Consider the following 27,603-nt stretch of genomic DNA (forward strand, 5'->3'; position numbering starts at 1 on the left):
GTTCAAGTCAGAATTTTTTTTGGCCCTTTGAAGCCTGAAGAAAATCGTAGAAATGAAGCTCTTCTCCTTGCCTAAGTGAATCTCCAAGTGGTTTGTAAGCTGGATGTAAATTTTGAGATGAAATGGGGGATGATTGGTGCAAGAATGAAGAAGCTTTTCTTCCTTTCTTTCCTTTGCTGTTTGGTCGGCTGTTTTGGTGTGAAAATGGGAGTTCTAGCCGTGCACTTAAGGTGAGAAAAGAAGGGTTTTGATCTGGTGTGATGGGACCACTAAAAGCTTAAGAATGTGTGGACAAAATTGCTCCAAAAGTCAACTAAGGATAGTGCGCGAATGCGCGCGTTTCGTGCTCGTTTCCTCTCAGGTTTGTTTCACTTGTGCACTAAACCTCTAATGCACTTCCATTCATACTATTATTATTCACTTTTAATAGTCTAAAATAACGGTCTTAAGTCCCTTAATTGATCGCGCGCTAAAAACGCGTATTTCCAATTTTGCGCGATAACGCTTAACTTTCAAAAAAAAATTCTTATAACGATTATATTACTAACTAATACTTGAGCACTTAAACATAAAAATACCTAATTTGAGACTAATGTACATGTCTCTAATTTTTCCAAACTTATTGTATCCTCGATTCAATTATTTATTCCAATCGCATATTCACTATTTTTACTTAACGAGTCTTCAGAAATTAAATTTTGAAACAAGTCACTTTAAAAATATAACTAAGCCATAGATCCTTTTAATTAGGTCTAAAAAGGTTAGAAAATAATATTTGGGGCAATTGGCCAAATAAATAATTAAATGAGCTAGAATTTGGAGTTTAAAATAGGTAAATTTTTGTGAGTCTTTACATGAGTCGAGTATTAATTCCTTAATGAACCTTTCTTAATCTACCATTGATCATTGTTAACTCTCTAATATCAATACACTCTCGATTCAAATATAGTCTCGAAAAACATGCACTCGTTGTTCCAAACTAAACGAGTTTTCGAAAAGTGAATTTTTCTAACAACACGCTTTAAAAAATATAAATGAGGCATCGTTCCATATAAATGGATTTTAAATGATCGAAATAAATAATTTGGAGAAAAATGAGTAAATAAATATTTAAACAAACTACCAATATTCGATAAAATAAAAAAAAAAATTTCGAGTCCTCACATCCTCCCATCCTTAAAAGAATTTCGTCATCGAAATTCACACTTAGGATAATAGTCATACCCCTTAATAGTCATGCCTTTCAAATTAATCACTAACTTACACCCTCCGATCTATATCTCACAATTTCTATTTACCCAATTAGTAGTCAAACTTTGATTCTATCTTATGAATTTAGGGTTTTGCAAAAAGTGTGTACGGCACTAGGTCACTGAGAACCTTAGATAGACAAATAGAAGGAGGAATCATACCTCTAATGACTTTAGTAGAATCGGAAACATGTTGATAATCTAATGCATAAACCCTAGCTGGTGCATTAGATCGACTTCCTCCAACACTAGGCTGCTTAGCGGCTGACTTTTCAGGCCTTTGGGTACTACCTCCTTCTTTTGGTACGGTCGGGCATTTTGATATCTGGTGCTCGGTACTACCACAATACAAGCACTTCCCTTCTTTCCTAAAACAATCATTCTCCGTATGGTTGAGCTTGCCACAATAACCACAAACGACTTGGGGAGCCACAGATTGACCACTTGGAGGTGTCCCTCTCGATTGACCTCGTCCATTACGATCTACTCTTGATTGAGTCCCTTTTTGCATGTTAGATATCTCCACTCCACCCATCCCTTTTCCCTTTTTAAAAGGTGGGGCACTCTTATCTGCCTGTCCCGAATGGTTACTAGAAGTGCCCCTCTTCTTAGCATGAAAGTCTCTAACTTGCAGCCTTGCACTCTCGACTCTCTGTGCTTTTTCTAAGACTTCAGTAAACGTAGAGATTTGGGCTGCAGCCAAACCCTCCTAGATTTCTACATTAAGTCCCTGCACGAACCGTCTAATCCTCCTCCGTTCGTTAATCACCAATTCAGGAGCGTACTTAGAAAGCTTAGTGAACTTTCCCTCGTACCCCGCTACACTAAGGGTTCCTTGTTTCAACTTGATGAATTCATCCTCCCTTTTCTCTTGGATTAAGGGCAGAAGAAATTTCTCATTAAATTCCCTCGTGAAATTCTCCCGAGTCCAAGGGGTTTGAGCTTTTTCCCACTTTCCCCTTATCAGGTCCCACCAAGCGCGTGCCACTCCCTCAAATTGGAATGCAGCAAAATTCACTCGCCTATCCTCGGTATAGTCTAAGGCGGCGAATATATTGGTCATTCTCTCTAACCAGTTTTCAGCTGCCTCGGGGTCGGGCTCTCCAGTGAACTTAGGCGGGTTGAATTTAAGAAACCTCTCCAAGGCTCTATCTTCTCCTCTATCCTGTCCCCCAGGTTGGTTAAGCGGTCCTGGACCCTGTCGTTCAGCTAAGCGTTCTAGGATATCAGTCATCCTATTGATGGCAGTAGCCATTTGGTTAACCTCTATATTCTCTTGTCCTTGGGTCGGTCCAGTTGCGGATCCTTGTTCATCCCCTTGAGGTTGGGTCTGTCTAGTCCCTCGCCCACGGTCTCGACCACTCCTTAGTCCTTCCATTATCTTAAGGGTGCCTAATGCAAGAAATAAAAGCGATCACGCAAGAAATTTCTTAAAACAAGAGCCGATCTTGAAAACATCAGAGATAACAATAATTAACATGTATTTATGCTTTTAAAATTCATACAATTAGCAAGTCGGGGGGGTATGACAAAAAAAATACAGCACACAGGTGCCACAAAAGTACTTTTAGTCACATACGACTAAAGTAAAGTCAAGTGCCTCAAAAGTAGGCCATACAAAAATGCAATGGCCTCAGCACTAGCATCACTCCAGCTAAATCTAACTACATCAGTCCAAAAGGGGCTAATAATTTTTTTTTTTGTTCATTTCCAACTCATATCAAACTCTTGGATCCTATGGAGTTACAAAGGACCATCCATCAATCTTTCTCTATCTCTCTCTCTCTTAGGCTCAACTACATTCCACTTCTCTCTAGTCAATATTGTCCCACACTCAGTTAAAATATTCTGCGCCAGATGTCTCATTTCTCTTGCTACATGAACTGGACATCCGTTGACCTCTTGCACTTGCTGTCACGAAACATTAGTCCATTCTTGTTCCTCGTAAATGGAGATCTTAAGTCTTTAACATTACCCTCAACTCTTAAGTACTCGGGTACAAGAATCCGAAATAAGATAATTCACATCTCGAGCTGGCCAGTCCCAAGAGTAAATCACCATATTTGAGATTCGTACCCAACATACATATCTGGTCTTTCCCAAGTATTACGATAAAAGATTTATACCTATCACATTCATGATTCACAGCTTACACTCTAAAAGAGTACTTAAGCCTTTACTCATTCATATGATAAAGACCATAACACCATTTGACCCAATCTCACCCTTCGCAGATACCACGCGAAGCGGCTCTGATTTTTTTTTTTTCCTACAAGTGGTCACTTAACTTTCAAACCAGTCCCACAGTCCGGCATCCTAAATTTCAACCCTAAGATACACTACAAAGATCTGAAACCTAAGCTCTGATACCAACAGTGACAGTTCTCAGGGTCACATCACGGGGTACCTATCAGCTTGCCACCCGCACGCGGGCATCCCCTACGGAGAGTTTCGCTTCGTGACTCTTCACGAACGAGAGGCTCGGGACTTTTCCAGACGAAGGACGTAAAGTCCCAACTGTCGGCATATGGCTCTGATACCAACTGTGACGCCCCCACATCTCCCTAAGGCGAACCAAAGGGTATCCGCGGGACGCCTGCCCAACTCTCGCCAGGACTCAAGCAATTTCATTCAACTTAAAACCAAACCGAACATTTCGAAGAGAGCAACATGAATACAATTAAGGCAGAAGCGCTAAAACTTATCAAGTCACTTAACATGTAACCAGTACATCGGGTAATCATAATACAACTTAAATCCTAAATACACGTCAGGGCTCAAATTTTACATTTCAATTTCAAAAGTACAACCCAAACCAGGGTATAGCCAAAATATAGTAGAAATCCTAAACAAAAGGACAACGAAGGGTTTTTCCATACTTCCCCAAGATTCGGTCCTGTTAAGGAAAACAAACTAATAGGATGAGCCAATACTCAGTGAGGCCAAGAAAACACACATGCAAACACATAATCCAAGTAGCAACAACAATTACATTGTAGGTAAGGCTATCAAATTCGAATAATTCAGATTTCGAATAGGAAAAAAATAAACAGAAACAATTGAAGGATACTGTAGCTCTCAGGAGCTAAATTCCACGTAGTCGAGTCAAAGTCTTGATCACATCTCACGTTGACACTTCGTCAACCACATAAGTATCAAATCCGTAGATACATCACTTTTTTTCGAATCCCGTCACCGTTACACCCCCTTACCGGGCCCGCTCATCAAAGTTTTTGATAATACTCGAGTATATCATGGCAATACTGCTCGAGTAATGCCGAACAAGATCTCTCCAATAGATCATGCTTTACAAATATCTCATGGTTTGCTAAGCTTATCGACCAAGCCCATGCTGGCTCGATTCGCAAAGTTAGCCAACGAGTTTGGGCATCCCCCGAATACGAATACGAATATAAGTCGATGAGCAACGCTCAAATCGACAATTCCAAATAGGAATCACAAATACGGATCACGTATACGAATCACAAATACAAATCACATCCACATTATCATGTACGAGTCGGATACGAATTCACATAGAAAAATTCGAATATAATTTCATTTGAAAGAGAACGAGTGCGATAAAGTACACCCTCGTCTCAAAATTTCAAATTTACATAACGGATAAGAAACAGATAACCACTTAACAACAAGTTCATGCACTTGACACTCACCAATCGAAATAAGGGAGTAAGTGCGTAAACGAGCCTTTAGGTGTTCCCCTCGAGATCCTCTTGAAGGTCTCCTTGAGCACCTGAGTAAATAGTAATTGTCTATTACACACTATCGCTTAAAACCCCTAATTATCGAGGAAGATTGCACACTTGTACAATCTAAGAAAATTTCACGAAAATGATCCTTGATTACTCGTAAATCGAGGCTAAAAAAAATGGGATTTTAAAACACAAGCGAAATCTGATTTTCATCTTTGAAATCAAGTGTAAAACGGTTTAGCAATATCGAAGGAAAATAGAGAGTTCGTAACTCTCAATTTCCTTTAAGTTCGGAAATTTCAGATTTGTCACCCATACTTTGGAAAATCGTAGCTCATTCTATACAAGTCCAAAATTGGAAAACTTTATACCGTTGGAAACCTCTTGGAAAGTACTAAAAGTTCTTAGAAGACACTTTTCCATGAATCTAAGTGGAAAGTACTCAAAAATGAGCTTGAAATCACTGTTCCAGAATGTTCAGGATTGAGCTGGGGTTGGTTTTTTTCGCTAACTTTGGAAATTTGGCAGAATTCACTCGTTGCAAACTAGCCCTTGAAATTTATAACTCAATTAGAGGTGCAAGTAAGGTTTAGGGCAGAACAAGCGGATTGAGAATTGGAGTTTCGAGCACCGAGATACGGTAGCTCGAAGTTGGGAAAATTCAAGTCTGGTGAACAATTTCCAGATTTGAGTTTCCAAAAATTGGAACCTTAGCTAAGTGTCAAAACGAACTTGGATTGGTATAAAATTTTGCAGTATGTTACTCCTATATGAAAGGTACCGCTCTATCAAATTTCAGGGAAAAAATACCTTCGGAAAGGTAGTTAATTAATCATCCAAAGTTCAGGAAAATTTCTAAAGCAACCTGTCTTTTGACTTCATTTCCCAATTTAAATCGTTTAATCAAGAAAGCTATCCAACCATGGTTCATTTGTGAAATAAAGGTCTAAGATACATCCATGATACCTTTGGTAAGTGTTTAGCATCAAGAACTTCAATTAATAAGATCACTCCCAGGTTTTGTCCCAAACCAGTCCAAGTATTTCGGTTTTTTTCCAAAACAGGGCAGTCCTCTTGTTTTGGTCACAACTCAGTCAATTTAACTCAGAATGGGGCATGGTTTATGTCGTTGAAAAATAAATTCATAGGGCTATAATATCACAGAAGAAATCATTTCAAAATTTGGCACCCAACTAGTTCAAAATCGAGCATCAATTTGCTGCCTTATCACTTCATTCCAGATGAACAGAGCAACAGGGCAGCGATCTTAAAACGTTTGGTTCGGCTTACTAACAAAGAATCAGAACGTGCATTTTATCTCAAATTAACGCCTGGAATGTGTAGTTTCCAACGCCACCAACGGCACGTGATTTCGACATCCGAGGACGGAGTTATGGCCGAAACACCACCGCTGGTCAGAGCCATACGTGAACAGTTTCCAGATTTGCTAGTTTCACAAAAAAAATTCATCTGCCCAACCAAACCTCATTATTTTTCAATGAAATTTTTCACACATCTAATACGTCATATAAACATGAGATTCAACCCATTAGATTATTAAAAATTGGCCTTAAAATGGCCGAACAAGGCAGGGGCAAAATCGAAAACTTTTGCTTCTTGCACCCAATGAAATTTCTATCAATTACACACCATTAATCCATCATTTTAACCACTAAACCAACAATATATCCACCATCAATCATCAAATCAGCAACAACCCAAGAGTGGGAGTTCATAGAGCCCACCATCAAAATTTTCCAACAATACAAGCTACCCATGTGAAGATTCTAGCTCATATGTGTAATTTAACCTCCATAGGACAAGTTTAGAGTGTTGGATCATTACCTACTTTGGTGGTTGTTCAAGTCAGAATTTTTTTTGGCCCTTTGAAGCCTGAAGAAAATCGTAGAAATGAAGCTCTTCTCCTTGCCTAAGTGAATCTCCAAGTGGTTTGTAAGCTGGATGTAAATTTTGAGATGAAATGGGGGATGATTGGTGCAAGAATGAAGAAGCTTTTCTTCCTTTCTTTCCTTTGCTGTTTGGTCGGCTGTTTTGGTGTGAAAATGGGAGTTCTAGCCGTGCACTTAAGGTGAGAAAAGAAGGGTTTTGATCTGGTGTGATGGGACCACTAAAAGCTTAAGAATGTGTGGACAAAATTGCTCCAAAAGTCAACTAAGGATAGTGCGCGAATGCGCGCGTTTCGTGCTCGTTTCCTCTCAGGTTTGTTTCACTTGTGCACTAAACCTCTAATGCACTTCCATTCATACTATTATTATTCACTTTTAATAGTCTAAAATAACGGTCTTAAGTCCCTTAATTGATCGCGCGCTAAAAACGCGTATTTCCAATTTTGCGCGATAACGCTTAACTTTCAAAAAAAAATTCTTATAACGATTATATTACTAACTAATACTTGAGCACTTAAACATAAAAATACCTAATTTGAGACTAATGTACATGTCTCTAATTTTTCCAAACTTATTGTATCCTCGATTCAATTATTTATTCCAATCGCATATTCACTATTTTTACTTAACGAGTCTTCAGAAATTAAATTTTGAAACAAGTCACTTTAAAAATATAACTAAGCCATAGATCCTTTTAATTAGGTCTAAAAAGGTTAGAAAATAATATTTGGGGCAATTGGCCAAATAAATAATTAAATGAGCTAGAATTTGGAGTTTAAAATAGGTAAATTTTTGTGAGTCTTTACATGAGTCGAGTATTAATTCCTTAATGAACCTTTCTTAATCTACCATTGATCATTGTTAACTCTCTAATATCAATACACTCTCGATTCAAATATAGTCTCGAAAAACATGCACTCGTTGTTCCAAACTAAACGAGTTTTCGAAAAGTGAATTTTTCTAACAACACGCTTTAAAAAATATAAATGAGGCATCGTTCCATATAAATGGATTTTAAATGATCGAAATAAATAATTTGGAGAAAAATGAGTAAATAAATATTTAAACAAACTACCAATATTCGATAAAATAAAAAAAAAAATTTCGAGTCCTCACATCCTCCCATCCTTAAAAGAATTTCGTCATCGAAATTCACACTTAGGATAATAGTCATACCCCTTAATAGTCATGCCTTTCAAATTAATCACTAACTTACACCCTCCGATCTATATCTCACAATTTCTATTTACCCAATTAGTAGTCAAACTTTGATTCTATCTTATGAATTTAGGGTTTTGCAAAAAGTGTGTACGGCACTAGGTCACTGAGAACCTTAGATAGACAAATAGAAGGAGGAATCATACCTCTAATGACTTTAGTAGAATCGGAAACATGTTGATAATCTAATGCATAAACCCTAGCTGGTGCATTAGATCGACTTCCTCCAACACTAGGCTGCTTAGCGGCTGACTTTTCAGGCCTTTGGGTATTACCTCCTTCTTTTGGTACGGTCGGGCATTTTGATATCTGGTGCTCGGTACTACCACAATACAAGCACTTCCCTTGTTTCCTAAAACAATCATTCTCCGTATGGTTGAGCTTGCCACAATAACCACAAACGACTTGGGGAGCCACAGATTGACCACTTGGAGGTGTCCCTCTCGATTGACCTCGTCCATTACGATCTACTCTTGATTGAGTCCCTTTTTGCATGTTAGATATCTCCACTCCACCCATCCCTTTTCCCTTTTTAAAAGGTGGGGCACTCTTATCTGCCTGTCCCGAATGGTTACTAGAAGTGCCCCTCTTCTTAGCATGAAAGTCTCTAACTTGCAGCCTTGCACTCTCGACTCTCTGTGCTTTTTCTAAGACTTCAGTAAACGTAGAGATTTGGGCTGCAGCCAAACCCTCCTAGATTTCTACATTAAGTCCCTGCACGAACCGTCTAATCCTCCTCCGTTCGTTAATCACCAATTCAGGAGCGTACTTAGAAAGCTTAGTGAACTTTCCCTCGTACCCCGCTACACTAAGGGTTCCTTGTTTCAACTTGATGAATTCATCCTCCCTTTTCTCTTGGATTAAGGGCAGAAGAAATTTCTCATTAAATTCCCTCGTGAAATTCTCCCGAGTCCAAGGGGTTTGAGCTTTTTCCCACTTTCCCCTTATCAGGTCCCACCAAGCGCGTGCCACTCCCTCAAATTGGAATGCAGCAAAATTCACTCGCCTATCCTCGGTATAGTCTAAGGCGGCGAATATATTGGTCATTCTCTCTAACCAGTTTTCAGCTGCCTCGGGGTCGGGCTCTCCAGTGAACTTAGGCGGGTTGAATTTAAGAAACCTCTCCAAGGCTCTATCTTCTCCTCTATCCTGTCCCCCAGGTTGGTTAAGCGGTCCTGGACCCTGTCGTTCAGCTAAGCGTTCTAGGATATCAGTCATCCTATTGATGGCAGTAGCCATTTGGTTAACCTCTATATTCTCTTGTCCTTGGGTCGGTCCAGTTGCGGATCCTTGTTCATCCCCTTGAGGTTGGGTCTGTCTAGTCCCTCGCCCACGGTCTCGACCACTCCTTAGTCCTTCCATTATCTTAAGGGTGCCTAATGCAAGAAATAAAAGCGATCACGCAAGAAATTTCTTAAAACAAGAGCCGATCTTGAAAACATCAGAGATAACAATAATTAACATGTATTTATGCTTTTAAAATTCATACAATTAGCAAGTCGGGGGGGTATGACAAAAAAAATACAGCACACAGGTGCCACAAAAGTACTTTTAGTCACATACGACTAAAGTAAAGTCAAGTGCCTCAAAAGTAGGCCATACCATACAAAAATGCAATGGCCTCAGCACTAGCATCACTCCAGCTAAATCTAACTACATCAGTCCAAAAGGGGCTAATAATTTTTTTTTTTGTTCATTTCCAACTCATATCAAACTCTTGGATCCTATGGAGTTACAAAGGACCATCCATCAATCTTTCTCTATCTCTCTCTCTCTTAGGCTCAACTACATTCCACTTCTCTCTAGTCAATATTGTCCCACACTCAGTTAAAATATTCTGCGCCAGATGTCTCATTTCTCTTGCTACATGAACTGGACATCCGTTGACCTCTTGCACTTGCTGTCACGAAACATTAGTCCATTCTTGTTCCTCGTAAATGGAGATCTTAAGTCTTTAACATTACCCTCAACTCTTAAGTACTCGGGTACAAGAATCCGAAATAAGATAATTCACATCTCGAGCTGGCTAGTCCCAAGAGTAAATCACCATATTTGAGATTCGTACCCAACATACATATCTGGTCTTTCCCAAGTATTACGATAAAAGATTTATACCTATCACATTCATGATTCACAGCTTACACTCTAAAAGAGTACTTAAGCCTTTACTCATTCATATGATAAAGACCATAACACCATTTGACCCAATCTCACCCTTCGCAGATACCACGCGAAGCGGCTCTGATTTTTTTTTTTCCTACAAGTGGTCACTTAACTTTCAAACCAGTCCCACAGTCCGGCATCCTAAATTTCAACCCTAAGATACACTACAAAGATCTGAAACCTAAGCTCTGATACCAACAGTGACAGTTCTCAGGGTCACATCACGGGGTACCTATCAGCTTGCCACCCGCACGCGGGCATCCCCTACGGAGAGTTTCGCTTCGTGACTCTTCACGAACGAGAGGCTCGGGACTTTTCCAGACGAAGGACGTAAAGTCCCAACTGTCGGCATATGGCTCTGATACCAACTGTGACGCCCCCACATCTCCCTAAGGCGAACCAAAGGGTATCCGCGGGACGCCTGCCCAACTCTCGCCAGGACTCAAGCAATTTCATTCAACTTAAAACCAAACCGAACATTTCGAAGAGAGCAACATGAATACAATTAAGGCAGAAGCGCTAAAACTTATCAAGTCACTTAACATGTAACCAGTACATCGGGTAATCATAATACAACTTAAATCCTAAATACACGTCAGGGCTCAAATTTTACATTTCAATTTCAAAAGTACAACCCAAACCAGGGTATAGCCAAAATATAGTAGAAATCCTAAACAAAAGGACAACGAAGGGTTTTTCCATACTTCCCCAAGATTCGGTCCTGTTAAGGAAAACAAACTAATAGGATGAGCCAATACTCAGTGAGGCCAAGAAAACACACATGCAAACACATAATCCAAGTAGCAACAACAATTACATTGTAGGTAAGGCTATCAAATTCGAATAATTCAGATTTCGAATAGGAAAAAAATAAACAGAAACAATTGAAGGATACTGTAGCTCTCAGGAGCTAAATTCCACGTAGTCGAGTCAAAGTCTTGATCACATCTCACGTTGACACTTCGTCAACCACATAAGTATCAAATCCGTAGATACATCACTTTTTTTCGAATCCCGTCACCGTTACACCCCCTTACCGGGCCCGCTCATCAAAGTTTTTGATAATACTCGAGTATATCATGGCAATACTGCTCGAGTAATGCCGAACAAGATCTCTCCAATAGATCATGCTTTACAAATATCTCATGGTTTGCTAAGCTTATCGACCAAGCCCATGCTGGCTCGATTCGCAAAGTTAGCCAACGAGTTTGGGCATCCCCCGAATACGAATACGAATATAAGTCGATGAGCAACGCTCAAATCGACAATTCCAAATAGGAATCACAAATACGGATCACGTATACGAATCACAAATACAAATCACATCCACATTATCATGTACGAGTCGGATACGAATTCACATAGAAAAATTCGAATATAATTTCATTTGAAAGAGAACGAGTGCGATAAAGTACACCCTCGTCTCAAAATTTCAAATTTACATAACGGATAAGAAACAGATAACCACTTAACAACAAGTTCATGCACTTGACACTCACCAATCGAAATAAGGGAGTAAGTGCGTAAACGAGCCTTTAGGTGTTCCCCTCGAGATCCTCTTGAAGGTCTCCTTGAGCACCTGAGTAAATAGTAATTGTCTATTACACACTATCGCTTAAAACCCCTAATTATCGAGGAAGATTGCACACTTGTACAATCTAAGAAAATTTCACGAAAATGATCCTTGATTACTCGTAAATCGAGGCTAAAAAAAATGGGATTTTAAAACACAAGCGAAATCTGATTTTCATCTTTGAAATCAAGTGTAAAACGGTTTAGCAATATCGAAGGAAAATAGAGAGTTCGTAACTCTCAATTTCCTTTAAGTTCGGAAATTTCAGATTTGTCACCCATACTTTGGAAAATCGTAGCTCATTCTATACAAGTCCAAAATTGGAAAACTTTATACCGTTGGAAACCTCTTGGAAAGTACTAAAAGTTCTTAGAAGACACTTTTCCATGAATCTAAGTGGAAAGTACTCAAAAATGAGCTTGAAATCACTGTTCCAGAATGTTCAGGATTGAGCTGGGGTTGGTTTTTTTCGCTAACTTTGGAAATTTGGCAGAATTCACTCGTTGCAAACTAGCCCTTGAAATTTATAACTCAATTAGAGGTGCAAGTAAGGTTTAGGGCAGAACAAGCGGATTGAGAATTGGAGTTTCGAGCACCGAGATACGGTAGCTCGAAGTTGGGAAAATTCAAGTCTGGTGAACAATTTCCAGATTTGAGTTTCCAAAAATTGGAACCTTAGCTAAGTGTCAAAACGAACTTGGATTGGTATAAAATTTTGCAGTATGTTACTCCTATATGAAAGGTACCGCTCTATCAAATTTCAGGGAAAAAATACCTTCGGAAAGGTAGTTAATTAATCATCCAAAGTTCAGGAAAATTTCTAAAGCAACCTGTCTTTTGACTTCATTTCCCAATTTAAATCGTTTAATCAAGAAAGCTATCCAACCATGGTTCATTTGTGAAATAAAGGTCTAAGATACATCCATGATACCTTTGGTAAGTGTTTAGCATCAAGAACTTCAATTAATAAGATCACTCCCAGGTTTTGTCCCAAACCAGTCCAAGTATTTCGGTTTTTTTCCAAAACAGGGCAGTCCTCTTGTTTTGGTCACAACTCAGTCAATTTAACTCAGAATGGGGCATGGTTTATGTCGTTGAAAAATAAATTCATAGGGCTATAATATCACAGAAGAAATCATTTCAAAATTTGGCACCCAACTAGTTCAAAATCGAGCATCAATTTGCTGCCTTATCACTTCATTCCAGATGAACAGAGCAACAGGGCAGCGATCTTAAAACGTTTGGTTCGGCTTACTAACAAAGAATCAGAACGTGCATTTTATCTCAAATTAACGCCTGGAATGTGTAGTTTCCAACGCCACCAACGGCACGTGATTTCGACATCCGAGGACGGAGTTATGGCCGAAACACCACCGCTGGTCAGAGCCATACGTGAACAGTTTCCAGATTTGCTAGTTTCACAAAAAAAATTCATCTGCCCAACCAAACCTCATTATTTTTCAATGAAATTTTTCACACATCTAATACGTCATATAAACATGAGATTCAACCCATTAGATTATTAAAAATTGGCCTTAAAATGGCCGAACAAGGCAGGGGCAAAATCGAAAACTTTTGCTTCTTGCACCCAATGAAATTTCTATCAATTACACACCATTAATCCATCATTTTAACCACTAAACCAACAATATATCCACCATCAATCATCAAATCAGCAACAACCCAAGAGTGGGAGTTCATAGAGCCCACCATCAAAATTTTCCAACAATACAAGCTACCCATGTGAAGATTCTAGCTCATATGTGTAATTTAACCTCCATAGGACAAGTTTAGAGTGTTGGATCATTACCTACTTTGGTGGTTGTTCAAGTCAGAATTTTTTTTGGCCCTTTGAAGCCTGAAGAAAATCGTAGAAATGAAGCTCTTCTCCTTGCCTAAGTGAATCTCCAAGTGGTTTGTAAGCTGGATGTAAATTTTGAGATGAAATGGGGGATGATTGGTGCAAGAATGAAGAAGCTTTTCTTCCTTTCTTTCCTTTGCTGTTTGGTCGGCTGTTTTGGTGTGAAAATGGGAGTTCTAGCCGTGCACTTAAGGTGAGAAAAGAAGGGTTTTGATCTGGTGTGATGGGACCACTAAAAGCTTAAGAATGTGTGGACAAAATTGCTCCAAAAGTCAACTAAGGATAGTGCGCGAATGCGCGCGTTTCGTGCTCGTTTCCTCTCAGGTTTGTTTCACTTGTGCACTAAACCTCTAATGCACTTCCATTCATACTATTATTATTCACTTTTAATAGTCTAAAATAACGGTCTTAAGTCCCTTAATTGATCGCGCGCTAAAAACGCGTATTTCCAATTTTGCGCGATAACGCTTAACTTTCAAAAAAAAATTCTTATAACGATTATATTACTAACTAATACTTGAGCACTTAAACATAAAAATACCTAATTTGAGACTAATGTACATGTCTCTAATTTTTCCAAACTTATTGTATCCTCGATTCAATTATTTATTCCAATCGCATATTCACTATTTTTACTTAACGAGTCTTCAGAAATTAAATTTTGAAACAAGTCACTTTAAAAATATAACTAAGCCATAGATCCTTTTAATTAGGTCTAAAAAGGTTAGAAAATAATATTTGGGGCAATTGGCCAAATAAATAATTAAATGAGCTAGAATTTGGAGTTTAAAATAGGTAAATTTTTGTGAGTCTTTACATGAGTCGAGTATTAATTCCTTAATGAACCTTTCTTAATCTACCATTGATCATTGTTAACTCTCTAATATCAATACACTCTCGATTCAAATATAGTCTCGAAAAACATGCACTCGTTGTTCCAAACTAAACGAGTTTTCGAAAAGTGAATTTTTCTAACAATACGCTTTAAAAAATATAAATGAGGCATCGTTCCATATAAATGGATTTTAAATGATCGAAATAAATAATTTGGAGAAAAATGAGAAAATAAATATTTAAACAAACTACCAATATTCGATAAAATAAAATAAAAAAAAAATTTCGAGTCCTCACAGTTTTTGTTAAGCCTAAATTACCCTCATGCCTTTTAATTAGAGTTATTACATTTCAATCATGACACTAGTAAGAAAAAATGAAAAATTTCAATAAATTACATCTAAAAAATATTGGTAATAAAAATTAAAAACTACCCATTTACAACTATATTAATCAATCATTTTCTTCAACTCCAATTATTGAAATATGCACATTCCAGCCTCTCAAAATTAACTTGCATTTCATTCATGCCAAATGATATATAGAAATATTTTTGGAGTTCTACGCCAAGAAGACTGTGATCGACAACATTCTCTGCAGCATTCAACACACTTAAACATACCACATCTGGGTATACTTGCTTAAACAAATTTTATTTATCTAATTCCATTGTTGCTCCACCAAAATGAAATGCTCTTGTTGAAAAGCCCTTAAAATCCCTAAACAAGTGTCCAATATAGTAAAGTTGATACTTGTCCAAAGAGAAATATCGTCTTTCCAATGAGTCCCCTATTTAATCAACAATTGCCTGTTCAACTTTCTCGTATGCAATATCTTGAAGGAAACTCAAACTTGAACCTGAATCAATAATTGCACCCCCACCACTTTTAAAATTATCCATGCTCAAATCCTTTTTGTCAGTGCCGAGTATCCTACCCCTAAAGTTAATGCCTTCAAAATTTACGTAGTAATGGAACTCCCTAATAATAAGAGGAGTTGAAAACTCAACTCCTCCGGACTTTCTCCCTATGATCAGCATATTTTTTTTATCAAATGGATCGCTTAAATTTCCAATACAGTATGAGAACTCACTACTATCCAGTTGTGAAGCTAATGAGATTCCTGAAGGACCAAGCCCCAAGACACGATTGAACTTGTCTATATAGCTATTTTTTATAGTACATCCAAATAACGGATTTAACTCATGCGCTGGTTGGTTGTCAAATGATGAACCGAAAATAAATCTTTCAAATGCAAGATTTCCACGGACAACGACTTCACCCAAATATTTCAATACAAACCAACAGAAAGTGGGTGCTGGAATACATGTCAACGGAGTAGAAGAACAAAAGTCTTCGCACCTCACATTAGCAGAATATGTTGAAGACTCCCCAGACCAATAGTTTCTATAGAATGTCCTATTGCCGCCTATACCAGGTTTGCACTGAACCCAAAACAGATTACTACCAGTATCTAACGCAACCAATTGAGCAGCCTCCCGTGAACCAAAGTTGAAACCCACCAAAAACACAGGTATTGACGTGTTAACAAAAATTCCAGTCTCGAAATCAGTATCAAGATCTGAATCATCATTTGAATCATCTAAATCATCTTGTACTGTCACCTTCAAATCTTCTGGCATTGTCACCTTGAAGTATCTTAAGCGAGATAAGGAAATATGTAAGTCCCTATGTTCGATAGCATTTGTGTCAAAATAGGGGGGAGTGAATAGAGTTATAATGAATCATTTTTGTAACTATCCTACTCCTACTAATATGGCTTGTTCTTGCTATCCAAAGACAGAAAAGAACGATGGTTGTGGTGATTAGAAGAAAGTTAGCCATACTTTCTAACTATTATGCAAAAGTTTGCTGCAAACAAATGTGTAAATGTGCAAAGTGTTTTAAAGGATTCTCTCTTCCCAAATTTGTCATCTCATGTAAAGCAAATGACACATAATCTTAATTTTCAATGTTATTGTCAATCAATCAGCAATAGCCTGCAGCTAAAGTTGGTTGTTGTTTCTTGATGATGTAGAGTTGGCAAGAGTATTGTATTAATTACTTGCCTCACACTATGAAGCACACGTCTACTTTGTAACAACATCAAATATATCATTATCATTACTCTATAAAAAGTAGGATGAGTCTTGATAACAGGGAGTGTAAGTGTAAACATATTTTGCTTTTAGTTTTTATTTAGCCTAAATTACCCTCATGCCTTTTAATTAAAGTTATTACATTTCAATCATGACACTAATAAGAAAAAATGAAAAGTTTCAATAAATTACCTCTAAAAAATATTGGTAATAAAAATTAAAAACTACCCATTTACAACTATATTCACCAATCATTTTCTTCAACTCCAATTATTGAAATATTCACATTCCATCCTCTCAAAGTTAACTTGCATTTCATTCATGTCAAATGATATATAGAAATATTTTTGGAGTTCTAGGCCAAGAAGACTGTGATCGACACCATTCTCTGCAACATTCAACACACTTAAACATACCACATCAGGGTATACTTACTTAAACAAATTCTCTTTATCTAATTCCATTGTTGCTCCATCAAAATGAAATGCTATTGTTGGAAAGCCCTTAAAATCCCTAAACAAGCGTCTTTCCAATGAGTTCTCTATGTAATCAACAATTACCTGTTCAAGTTTCTCGTATTCAATATCTTGAAGGAAACTCAAACTTGAACCTGAATCAATAATTGCACCCCTACCATTTTTAAAATTATCCATGCTCAAATCCTTTTTGTCAGTGCCGAGTATCCTACCCCCAAAGCTAATGCCTTCAAGATTTACGTAGTAATGGAACTCCCTAATAATAAGAGGAGTTGAGTTTTCAACTCCTCCGGACTTTATCCCTATGATCAGTATATTTTTTTCATCAAATGGATCGTTTAAATTTTCAATACAATATGAGAACTCACTACTATCCAGTTGTGAAGCTAATGAGATTCCTGAAGGACCAAACCCCGAGACACCATTGAACTTGCCTATGTAGCTATTTTTTCTAGTACATCCAAATAACGGATTTAACTTATGCGCTGGTTGGTTATCAAATGATGAACCGAAAATAAATCGTTCAAATGCAAGATTTCCACGGACAACGATTTCACCCAAATATTTCAATACATACCAGCAAAGAGTGGGTGTTGGAATACATGTCAACGGAATAGAAGAACAAAAGTCCTCGCACCACACATTAGCCGGATATATTGAAGACTCCCCAAGCCAATAGTTTCTATAGAATGTCCTATTGCTGCCTATACCAGGTTTGCACTGAACTCAAAGCAGATTACTACCAGTATCCAACGCAACCAATTGAGCAGCCTCCCGTGAACCAATGTTGAAACCCACCAAAAACACAGGTATTGATGTGTTAACAAAAATTCCAGTCTCGAAATTAGTATCATTATCTGAATCATCTGAATCATATTGTACTGTTAGCTTCAAATATTCTTGCATTGTCACCTTCAAGTATCTTAAGCGAGATAAGGAAATATGCAAGTTCCTATGTTCGGCAGCATTTGTGTCAAAATAGAGGGGAGTGAATAGAGTTATAATGAATCATTTTTGTAACTATCCTACTCCTACTAATATGGCTTGTTCTTGCTATCCAAAGACAGAAAAGAACGATGGTTGTGGTGATTAGAAGAAAGTTAGCCATACTTTCTGACTATTATGCAAAGGTTTGCTGCAAGCAAATGTGTAAATGTGCAAAGTGTTTTAAAGGATTCTCTCTTCCCAAATTTGTCAGCTCATGTAAAGCAAATGACACATAATCTTAATTTTCAATGTTATTGTCAATCAATCAACAATAGCCTGCAACTAAAGTTGGTTGTTGTTTCTTGATAATGTAGTGTTGGCAAGAGAATTGTATTAATTACTTGCCCTCACACGATGAAGCACACGTCTACCTTGTAACAACATCAAATATATCATTATCATTACTCTATAAAAGGTAGGATGAGTCTGGTAACAGGGAGTGTAAGTGTAAACATATTTTGCTTTTAGTTTTTGTTTAGCCTAAATTGCCCTCCTGTTTTTTAATTAGAGGTAATAAATTTCAATCATGACACTAATAAGAAAAAGTAAAAAGTTTCAATAAATTATATCTAAAAAATATTGGTAATAAAAATTAAAAACGACGCTTTTACAACTATATTAATCAATCATTTTCTTCAACTCCAATTATTGAAATATTCACATTCCATCCTCTCAAAGTTTACTTGCATTTCATTCATGTCAAATGATATATAGAAATATTTTTTGAGTTTTACGTCAAGAAGACTGTGATCGACACCATTCGCTGCAGCATTCAACACACTTAAACATACCACATCTGGTATACTTGCTTAAACAAATTCTTTTTATCTAATTCCATTGTTGCTCCATCAAAATGAAATGCTATTGTTGTAAAGCCCTTAAAATCCCTAAACAAGTGTCCAATATAGCAAAATTTATACTTGTCCAAAGAGAAATATCGTCTTTCCAATGAGTCCCCTATGTAATCAATAATTGCCTGTTCAAGTTTCTCGTTTGCAATATCTTCAAAGGAAACTCAAACCTGAACCTGAATCAATAGTTGCACCCCCACCACTTTTAAAATTATCCATTTTAAAATCCTTTTTGTCAATACCGAGCATCCTACCCCCAAAACTAATGCCTTCAAGATTTACGTAGTAATCAAACTCCCTAATAATAAGAGGAGTTGAAAACTCAACTCCTCCGGATTTTATCCCTATAATCAGTATATTTTTTTCATCAAATGGATCGTTTAAATTTCCAATACAATATGAGAACTCACTACTATCCAGTTGTGAAGCTAATGAGATTCCTGAAGGGCCAAACCCCAAGACACGATTGAACTTGTCTGTGTAGCTATTTTTTCTAGTACAACCAAATAACGGATTTAACTCATGCGCTGGTTGGTTGTCAAATGATGAACCGAAAATAAATCGTTCAAATGCAGGATTTCCACGGACAATGACTTCACCCAAATATTTCAATACATACCAGCAGAGAGTGGGTGTTGGAATACATGTCAATGGAGTAGAAGAATAAAAGTCCTCGCACCTCACATTAACAGAATATGTTGAAGACTCCGCAGGCCAATAGTTTCTATAGAATGTCCTATTGCCGCCTATATCAAGTTTGCACTGAACCCAAAGTAGATTACTACCAGTATCCAACGCAACCAATTGAGCAGCCTCCAGTGAACCAAAGTTGAAACCCACAAAAAACACAGGTATTGATATGTTAAAAAAATTTCCAGTCTCGAAATCAGTATCATTATCTGAATCATCATTTGAATCATCTGAATCATATTGTACTGTCAGCTTCAAATATTCTTGCATTGTCACCTTCAAGTATCTTAAGCGAGATAAGGAAATATGCAAGTCCCTATGTTCGGCAGCATTTGTGTCAAAATAAGGGAGGTCAATAGAGTTATAATGAATCATTTTCGTAACTATCCTACTCCGACTACTATGGCTGGTCCTTGGTATCAAAAGAAAGAAAAGAACGATGGTTATGGTGATTAGACGAAAGCTAGCCATACTTTCTGACTATTATGCAAATGTTTGCTGCAAGGAAATCTGTAAATGTGTAAAGTATTTTAAAGGATTCTCTCTTCCCAAATTTGTCAGCTCATGTAAAGCAAATGACACATAATCTTAATTTTCAATGTTATTGTCAATCAATCAGCAATAGCCTGCAGCTAAAGTTGGTTGTTGTTTCTTGATGATGTAGAGTTGGTAAGAGAATTGTATTAATTACTTGCCCTCACACGATGAATCACACGTCTACCTTGTAACAACATCAAATATATCATTATCATTACCCAATAAAAGGTAGGATGAGTTTGGGTAACAGCGAGTGTAAGTGTAAACATATTTTGCTTTTAGTTTTTATTTGGCCTAAATTACCCTCAAGTCATTTAATTAGAGGTATTACATTTCAATCATGACCCTAATAAGAAAAAATGGAAATTTTCAACAAATTACATCCAAAAAATATTGGTAATAAAATTAAAAACTACGCATTTACAACTATATTCATCAATCATTTTCTTCAACTCCAATTATTGAAATATTCGCATTCCATCCTTTCAAAGTTAACATACATTTCATTCATGTCAAATGATATATAGAAATATTTTTGAAGTCCTACGCCAAGAAGACTGTGATCGACACAATTCTCTGCAGCATTCAACACACTTAAACATACCACATCTGGTATACTTGCTTAAACAAATTCTTTTTATCTAATTCCATTGTTGCTCCATCAAAATGAAATGCTATTGTTGTAAAGCCCTTAAAATCCCTAAACAAGTGTCCAATATAGCAAAGTTGATACTTGTCCAAAGAGAAATATCGTCTTTCCAATGAGTCCCCTATGTAATCAACAATTGCCTGTTCAAGTTTCTCGTTTGCAATATCTTAAAAGGAAACTCAAACCCGAACCTGAATCAATAGTTGCACCACCACCACTTTTAAAATTATCCATTCTCAAATCCTTTTTGTCAATACCGAGCATCCTACCCCCAAAACAAATGCCTTCAAGATTTACGTAGTAATCAAACTCCCTAATAATAAGAGGAGTTGAAAACTCAACTCCTCCAGATTTTATCCCTATAATCAGTATATTTTTTTCGTCAAATGGATCGTTTAAATTTCCAATACAATATGAGAACTCACTACTATCCAGTTGTGAAGCTAATGAGATTCCTGAAGGACCAAACCCCAAGTCACGATTGAACTTGTCTGTTTAGCTATTTTTTCTAGTACATCCAAATAACGGATTTAACTCATGCGCTGGTTGGTTGTCAAATGATGAACCGAAAATAAATCGTTCAAATGCAGGATTTCCACGGACAATGACTTCACCCAAATATTTCAATACATACCAGCAGAGAGTGGGTGTTGGAATACATGTCAATGGAGTAGAAGAATAAAAGTCCACGCACCTCACATTAACAGAATATGTTGAAGACTCCGCAGGCCAATAGTTTCTATAGAATGTCCTATTGCCGCCTCTATCAAGTTTGCACTGAACCCAAAGCAGATTACTACCAGTATCCAACGCAACCAATTGAGCAGCCTCCCGTGAACCAAAGTTGAAACCCACCAAAAACACAGGTATTGATGTGTTAACAAAAATTCCAGTCTCGAAATCAGTATCATTATCTGAATCATCATTTGAATCATTTGAATCATATTGTACTGTCAGATTCAAATATTCTTGCATTGTCACCTTCAAGTATCTTAAGCGAGATAAGGAAATATGCAAGTCCCTATATTCGGCAGCATTTGTGTCAAAATAGGGGGAGTGAATAGAGTTATAATGAATCATTTTCGTAACTATCCTACTCCGACTACTATGGCTGGTCCTTGGTATCAAAAGACAGAAAAGTACGATAGTTATGGTGATTAGACGAAAGCTAGCCATACTTTCTGACTATTATGCAATGGTTTGCTGCAAGCAAATGCGTAAATGTGTAAAGTATTTTAAAGGATTCTCTCTTCCCAAATTTGTCAGTTCATGTAAAGCAAATGACACATAATCTTAATTTTCAATGTTATTGTCAGTCAATCAGCAATAGCCTGCAGCTAAAGTTAGTTGTTGTTTCTTGATGATGTAGAGTTGGTAAGAGAATTGTATTAATTACTTGCACTCACACAATGAATCACACGTCTACCTTGTAACAACATCAAATATATCATTATCATTACCCAATAAAAGGTAGGATGAGTTTGGGTAACAACGAGTGTCAGTGTAAACATATTTTGCTTTTAGTTTTTGTTTGGCCTAAATTACCCTCAAGTCATTTAATTAGAGGTATTACATTTCAATCATGACACTAATAAGAAAAAATGAAAATTTTCAACAAATTACATCCAAAAAATATTGGTAATAAAATTAAAAACTACGCATTTACAACTATATTCATCAATCATTTTCTTCAACTCCAATTATTGAAATATTCGCATTCCATCCTTTCAAAGTTAACATACATTTCATTCATGTCAAATGATATATAGAAATATTTTTGAAGTCCTACGCCAAGAAGACTGTGATCGACACAATTCTCTGCAGCATTCAACACACTTAAACATACCACATCTGGTATACTTGCTTAAACAAATTCTTTTTATCTAATTCCAATGTTGCTCCATCAAAATGAAATGCTATTGTTGTAAAGCCCTTAAAATCCCTAAACAAGTGTCCAATATAGCAAAGTTGATACTTGTCCAAAGAGAAATATCGCCTTTCCAATGAGTCCCCTATGTAATCAACAATTGCCTGTTCAAGTTTCTCGTTTGCAATATCTTCAAAAGAAACTCAAACTTGAACCTGAATCAATAGTTGCACCCCCACCACTTTTTAAATATCCATTCTCAAATCCTTTTTGTCAGTGCCGAGTATCCTACCCCCAAAGCTAATGCCTTCAAGATTTACGTAGTAATGGAACTCCCTAATAATAAGAGGAGTTGAGTTTTCAACTCCTCCGGACTTTATCCCTATGATCAGTATATTTTTTTCATCAAATGGATCGTTTAAATTTTCAATACAATATGAGAACTCACTACTATCCAGTTGTGAAGTTAATGAGATTCCTGAAGGACCAAGCCCCGAGACACCATTGAACTTGTCTATGTAGCTATTTTTTCTAGTACATCCAAATAACGGATTTAACTTATGCGCTGGTTGGTTATCAAATGATGAGCCGAAAATAAATCGTTCAAATGCAAGATTTCCACGAACAACGATTTCACCCAAATATTTCAATACATACCAGCAAAGAGTGGGTGTTGGAATACATGTCAACGGAATAGAAGAACAAAAGTCCTCGCACCTCACATTAGCAGGATATATTGAAGACTCCCCAAGCCAATAGTTTCTACAGAATGTCCTATTGCTGCCTATACCAGGTTTGCACTGAACTCAAAGCAGATTACTACCAGTATCCAACGCAACCAATTGAGCAGCCTCCCGTGAACCAATGTTGAAACCCACCAAAAACACAGGTATTGATGTGTTAACAAAAATTCCAGTCTCGAAATCAATATCATTATCCGAATCATCATTTGAATCATCTGAATCATATTGTACTGTCAGCTTCAAATATTCTTGCATTGTCACTTTCAAGTATCTTAAGCGAGATAAGGAAATATGCAAGTCCCTATGTTCGGCAGCATTTGTGTCAAAATAGGGGGAGTGAATAGAGTTATAATGAATCATTTTTGTAACTATCCTACTCCTACTAATATGGCTTGTTCTTGCTATCCAAAGACAGAAAAGAACGATGGTTGTGGTGATTAGAAGAAAGTTAGCCATACTTTCTGACTATTATGCAAAGGTTTGCTGCAAGCAAATGTGTAAATGTGCAAAGTGTTTTAAAGGATTCTCTCTTCCCAAATTTGTCAGCTCATGTAAAGCAAATGACACATAATCTTAATTTTCAATGTTATTGTCAATCAATCAACAATAGCCTGCAACTAAAGTTGGTTGTTGTTTCTTGATGATGTAGAGTTGGCAAGAGAATTGTATTAATTACTTACCCTCACACGATGAAGCACATGTCTACCTTGTAACAACATCAAATATATCATTATCGTTACTGTATAAAAGGTAGGATGTGTCTGGTAACAGGGAGTGTAAGTGTAAACATATTTTGCTTTTAATTTTTGTTTAGCCTAAATTGCCCTCCTGTTTTTTAATTAGAGGTATTAAATTTCAATCATGACACTAATAAGAAAAAGTAAAAAGTTTCAATAAATTATATCTAAAAAATATTGGTAATAAAAATTAAAAACGACGCTTTTACAACTATATTAATCAATCATTTTCTTCAACTCCAATTATTGAAATATTCACATTCCATCTTCTCAAAGTTTACTTGCATTTCATTCATGTCAAATGATATATAGAAATATTTTTCGAGTTTTACGTCAAGAAGACTGTGATCGACACCATTCTCTGCAGCATTCAACACACATAAACATACCACATCTGGTATACTTGCTTAAACAAATTCTTTTTATCTAATTCCATTGTTGCTCCATTAAAATGAAATGCTATTGTTGTAAAGCCCTTAAAATCCCTAAACAAGTGTCCAATATAGCAAAGTTGATACTTGTCCAAAGAGAAATATCGTCTTTCCAATGAGTCCCCTATGTAATCAACAATTGCCTGTTCAAGTTTCTCGTTTGCAATATCTTCAAAAGAAACTCAAACTTGAACCTGAATCAATAGTTGCACCCCCACCACTTTTAAAATTATCCATTTTCAAATCCTTTTTGTCAATACCGAGCATCCTACCCCCAAAATTAATGCCTTCAAGATTTACGTAGTAATCAAACTCCCTAATAATCCTCCTCCGGATTTTATCCCTATAATCAGTATATTTTTTTCATCAAATGGATCGTTTAAATTTCCAACACAATATGAGAACTCACTACTATCCAGTTGTGAAGCTAATGAGATTCCTGAAAGACCAAACCCCAAGACACGATTGAACTTGTCTGTGTAGCTATTTTTTCTAGTACAACCAAATAACGGATTTAACTCATGCGCTGGTTGGTTGTGAAATGATGAACCGAAAATAAATCGTTCAAATGCAGGATTTCCACGGACAATGACTTCACCCAAATATTTCAATACATACCAGCAGAGAGTGGGTGTTGGAATACATGTCAATGGAGTAGAAGAATAAAAGTCCTCGTACCTCACATTAACCGAATATGTTGAAGACTCCGCAGGCCAATAGTTTCTATAGAATGTCCTATTGCCGCCTATATTAAGTTTGCACTGAACCCAAAGCAGATTACTACCAGTATCCAACGCAACCAATTGAGCAGCCTCCAGTGAACCAAAGTTGAAACCCACCAAAAACACAGGTATTGATGTGTTAACAAAATTTCCAGTCTCGAAATCAGTATCATTATCTGAATCATCATTTGAATCATCTGAATCATATTGTACTGTCAGCTTCAAATATTCTTGCATTGTCACCTTCAAGTATCTTAAGCGAGATAAGGAAATATGCAAGTCCCTATGTTCGGCAGTATTTGTGTCAAAATAAGGGAGGTCAATAGAGTTATAATGAATCATTTTCGTAACTATCCTACTTCGACTACTATGGCTGGTCCTTGGTATCAAAAGAAAGAAAAGAACGATGGTTATGGTGATTAGACGAAAGCTAGCCATACTTTCTGACTATTATGCAAATGTTTGCTGCAAGGAAATCTGTAAATGTGTAAAGTATTTTAAAGGATTCTCTCTTCCCAAATTTGTCAGCTCATGTAAAGCAAATGACACATAATCTTAATTTTCAATGTTATTGTCAATCAATCAGCAATAGCCTGCAGCTAAAGTTGGTTGTTGTTTCTTGATGATGTAGAGTTGGTAAGAGAATTGTATTAACTACTTGCCCTCACACGATGAATCACACGTCTACCTTGTAACAATATCAAATATATCATTATCATTACCCAATAAAAGGTAGGATGAGTTTGGGTAACAGGGAGTGTAAGTGTAAACATATTTTGCTTTTAGTTTTTATTTGGCCTAAATTACCGTCAAGTCATTTAATTAGAGGTATTACATTTCAATCATGACACTAATAAGAAAAAATGAAAATTTTCAACAAATTACATCTAAAAAATATTGGTAATAAAATTAAAAACTACGCATTTACAACTATATTCATCAATCATTTTCTTCAACTCCAATTATTGAAATATTCGCATTCCATCCTTTCAAAGTTAACATACATTTCATTCATGTCAAATGATATATAGAAATATTTTTGAAGTCCTACGCCAAGAAGACTTTGATCGACACAATTCTCTGCAGCATTCAACACACTTAAACATACCACATCTGGTATACTTGCTTAAACAAATTCTTTTTATCTAATTGCATTGTTGCTCCATCAAAATGAAATGCTATTGTTGTAAAGCCCTTAAAATCCCTAAACAAGTGTCCAATATAGCAAAGTTGATACTTGTCCAAAGAGAAATATCGTCTTTCCAATGAGTCCCCTATGTAATCAACAATTGCCTGTTCAAGTTTCTCGTTTGCAATATCTTCAAAGGAAACTCAAACCTGAACCTGAATCAATAGTTGCACCCCCACCACTTTTAAAATTATCCATTCTCAAATCCTTTTTGTCAATACCGAGCATCCTACCTCCAAAACTAATGCCTTCAAGATTTACGTAGTAATCAAACTCCCTAATAATCCTCCTCCGGATTTTATCCCTATAATCAGTATATTTTTTTCATCAAATGGATCGTTTAAATTTCCAACACAATATGAGAACTCACTACTATCCAGTTGTGAAGCTAATGAGATTCCTGAAAGACCAAACCCCAAGACACGATTGAACTTGTCTGTGTAGCTATTTTTTCTAGTACAACCAAATAACGGATTTAACTCATGCGCTGGTTGGTTGTGAAATGATGAACCGAAAATAAATCGTTCAAATGCAGGATTTCCACGGACAATGACTTCACCCAAATATTTCAATACATACCAGCAGAGAGTGGGTGCTGGAATACATGTCAATGGAGTAGAAGAATAAAAGTCCTCGCACCTCACATTAACCGAATATGTTGAAGACTCCGCAGGCCAATAGTTTCTATAGAATGTCCTATTGCCGCCTCTATCAAGTTTGCACTGAACCCAAAGCAGATTGCAACCAGTATCCAACGCAACCAATTGAGCAGCCTCTCGTGAACCAAAGTTGAAACCCACCAAAAACACAGGTATTGATGTGTTAACAAAATTTCCAGTCTCGAAATCAGTATCATTATCTGAATCATCATTTGAATCATCTGAATCATATTGTACTGTCAGCTTCAAATATTCTTGCATTGTCACCTTCAAGTATCTTAAGCGAGATAAGGAAATATGCAAGTCCCTATGTTCGGCAGCATTTGTGTCAAAATAAGGGTGGTCAATAGAGTTATAATGAATCATTTTCGTAACTATCCTACTCCGACTACTATGGCTGGTCCTTGGTATCAAAAGAAAGAAAAGAACGATGGTTATGGTGATTAGA

The 27,603-nt window shown here is 36.8% G+C and overlaps 5 protein-coding genes across 5 annotated transcripts; all 5 read right to left on the reverse strand.

The window, feature by feature from the left end:
• Positions 1-1,335: 1,335 nt before the first annotated feature.
• On the reverse strand, positions 1,336-8,607 carry LOC113774243. Its single transcript, XM_027318799.1, has 2 exons — positions 8,235-8,607; positions 1,336-1,943 (listed from the first exon to the last, which is right to left on the reverse strand). Exons 1-2 carry the CDS (start codon positions 8,605-8,607, stop codon positions 1,336-1,338), a joined length of 981 nt encoding a protein of 326 aa, XP_027174600.1.
• A 6,705-nt stretch (positions 8,608-15,312) lies between these two features.
• On the reverse strand, positions 15,313-16,161 carry LOC113774244 (aspartic proteinase nepenthesin-2-like). The gene has a single exon (XM_027318800.1). The coding sequence runs from the start codon at positions 16,159-16,161 to the stop codon at positions 15,313-15,315; it is 849 nt and encodes a 282-aa protein (XP_027174601.1).
• Positions 16,162-21,302: 5,141 nt separating this feature from the next.
• Positions 21,303-21,887, reverse strand: LOC113774245 (aspartic proteinase CDR1-like). Its single transcript, XM_027318801.1, has one exon. It carries the CDS (start codon positions 21,885-21,887, stop codon positions 21,303-21,305), a length of 585 nt encoding a protein of 194 aa, XP_027174602.1.
• A 2,994-nt stretch (positions 21,888-24,881) lies between these two features.
• LOC113774246 (aspartyl protease UND-like) lies at positions 24,882-25,649 on the reverse strand. Its single transcript, XM_027318802.1, has one exon. It carries the CDS (start codon positions 25,647-25,649, stop codon positions 24,882-24,884), a length of 768 nt encoding a protein of 255 aa, XP_027174603.1.
• Positions 25,650-26,753: 1,104 nt separating this feature from the next.
• Positions 26,754-27,521, reverse strand: LOC113774247. The gene has a single exon (XM_027318803.1). It carries the CDS (start codon positions 27,519-27,521, stop codon positions 26,754-26,756), a length of 768 nt encoding a protein of 255 aa, XP_027174604.1.
• Positions 27,522-27,603: the final 82 nt, after the last annotated feature.

Source organism: Coffea eugenioides, chromosome 6 (assembly GCF_003713205.1).
Source record: "Coffea eugenioides isolate CCC68of chromosome 6, Ceug_1.0, whole genome shotgun sequence".
NCBI classification, from domain to species: domain Eukaryota; kingdom Viridiplantae; phylum Streptophyta; class Magnoliopsida; order Gentianales; family Rubiaceae; genus Coffea; species Coffea eugenioides.